This window comes from Salvelinus sp. IW2-2015, unplaced genomic scaffold, assembly GCF_002910315.2.
Source record: "Salvelinus sp. IW2-2015 unplaced genomic scaffold, ASM291031v2 Un_scaffold1277, whole genome shotgun sequence".
NCBI classification, from domain to species: domain Eukaryota; kingdom Metazoa; phylum Chordata; class Actinopteri; order Salmoniformes; family Salmonidae; genus Salvelinus; species Salvelinus sp. IW2-2015.
The window spans coordinates 264,148-266,319 of record NW_019942814.1 but is presented as its reverse complement, the minus strand read 5'-3'; the positions used below and the strand labels follow the sequence as shown (position 1 = coordinate 266,319).

Here is a 2,172-nt window from a genome sequence, read left to right as displayed (position 1 = left end):
ATTTAAATCAGGTCATTTGCCTACTTGACTCATAGGTTTTTGTAAATCCCTCTATGTTTTTACATGGTACTTACATAGGCAGGTCCAGTGTTATTCATCTAGTGTAACTTCAAGGATCTGCAAATACACTCTGTTTGAGGAAAAACAATAGGATACTTTTCAGGTGAGGGGAGCTTTACATTATAGATGCTGGGCAGAATGGCTGCAGCAGAAAATAAAGATACATAAAAAAAAAACTTTTATGCTAAATAGTTATTATCTGGCTAGTAAATGGGGGGGGGGGGGGGGCAAGGGGAAAAAACGGTCCAATGTGTTTCAAATGCCAAAGCCGATATCTGGTCCCAGTCCACGGTCCAAGTCTAGCCCCTTTACAGGCCTAAATAAATAAACTCCATATGAAGGAGAGAAAAAAAACTGTACGGGTAACAAATTTGAAGTACTCTACATTATAACAAAATGTGTACATGTATGTTCTTGAAACATATGTTGTTGTGATTGAAGACTCAGATGGTCACCTGAGTCAGCAGGACGACAGGTATAACGGGCCTCCCTGTACGGCGCCTGTCTCCARTGCCCCCACTGCGCCTGCGTTCCCAGCATATTGAAACAGAGTCGCAGTTCTCTGAGAGAGATACAGTAAGAGAGATACAACGAGGAAAACATCCCACGTTCGCCACCTACCTGTTGAATATCACCGCACGTTTAATTTGCAACTTTGGGGTTGGGTTGACGAGTCACTCACTGTCGAAGAACAAAGTCGAACCTGGAAAAAGGAGAGTCAGTCGAGTTTTTGTCGAGGTAAATGCGGAAGGAAGGAGGATTTGTGGAAGAGGTAGCCATTCCAATGTTCTAGCCGGACAGACAGACCACCGGATTTATCAACCGATCAAACAGATTTATTGACGCCAAAAACACAATGCCTTTAGGACTGAGACGAAAGAAGAACAAGTCGAGGGAGAGCTCGAACCTGGTGGAGAATGAGGAGGTCGGGGGACACGCAGCTGGGAGCTCCGTGAAGTCGACGGTAAACGGAGCGGGGCTCCCACCACCACCTGCTAACCTGCGGCCCAAACTAGTGTTCCACACTCAGCTAGCCCACGGCAGCCCCACGGGAAGGATCGAGGGATTTACTAACGTCAAAGAACTCTACGGAAAAATAGCCGATACGTTCAATTTAAGTCCACCAGAGGTATGTTTTTACAACTTTTGTAGTTCTAGACAGATTTTTTTTTAAACGAGGTTTTCTTAATGCCAAAGCTGGCAAAGTTTTTGCGCAAGGTGCGCCCTGACCGTGCAGCCTACCTACGCACAAGGAGGCTGCATTTGACGTTCGCTAGACTTGAGGATAAGCAGTACCTGGTGGAAGTGAGTCAGAGCCAAGCCTTATTTATCCTAGACTACATGAGACCTCACATGATTTGACAGGTGTTCCATTTAACTGTAGTTTCTGTGGCAATTTGGTGAGACTACTGTCCCTCTTCAGTATAGGGAATAATAATTACATCAAAAATAAATATAATAAATTATTATTTTAATAAATGGGGCTGAATGGGCATCTAACTGTGTTTTACATGGTCAATGAAGACTACGGAAAAAGTTTGAGAACTGTACAGGTTTTTGGATCATAGAAAATCCTTCTTGATTCTCTTTTGAGATAATTTGACTTAGTTTTACGTGGTTAAATAACATCCTCTTTGAAGAGAATGAAGGCCTCGACTCAGACAGACAGACTTTAGTGCAAAAAGGTGTATTTCTCTACGGTGAGGGAGAAAAAACAACGACCACGGCTCCTCCGTAAACAACATGTTCACAGCCTGTTCTGTCTGCCCTCATCCCTGAGCCTGCCAGGCTAGGCTACCGAGACCATGCATCCAAAATGGTACCCTATTTTCTATGGGCCCTATTCCCTATAGGCCCTGGCCAAAGGTAGTGCACTAAAAGAGGATAGGGTGCCATTTAGGACTCAGGGACACAGTCATTGTGCTGTCTGTCTTTGTTAAAGGAGTCTGTGAGTGACATGTCTGTCTTTTGTCTTTCTGAGCTGGACCTGATAGGTTGGCCGACCAGCCCGCCTCTGCTATCACACAGGGACACATTTGAGCTGGAGCCACCGTTTTACACACACACACACACACACACACACACACACACACACACACACACACACACACA

General features: G+C 44.8%; 1 protein-coding gene across 1 annotated transcript in view; it reads left to right on the top strand.

Moving 5' to 3' along the window:
- Nucleotides 1-621: 621 nt before the first annotated feature.
- The window catches only part of gipc2 (GIPC PDZ domain containing family, member 2), a 59,223-nt gene continuing 57,672 nt past the window's right edge, over nt 622-2,172 (top strand). Inside the window, 1 exon segment of the mRNA XM_070438904.1 lies at nt 622-1,189. Within this exon segment, the coding sequence (XP_070295005.1) occupies nt 917-1,189 (273 nt within the window). The 5' untranslated portion in view covers nt 622-916.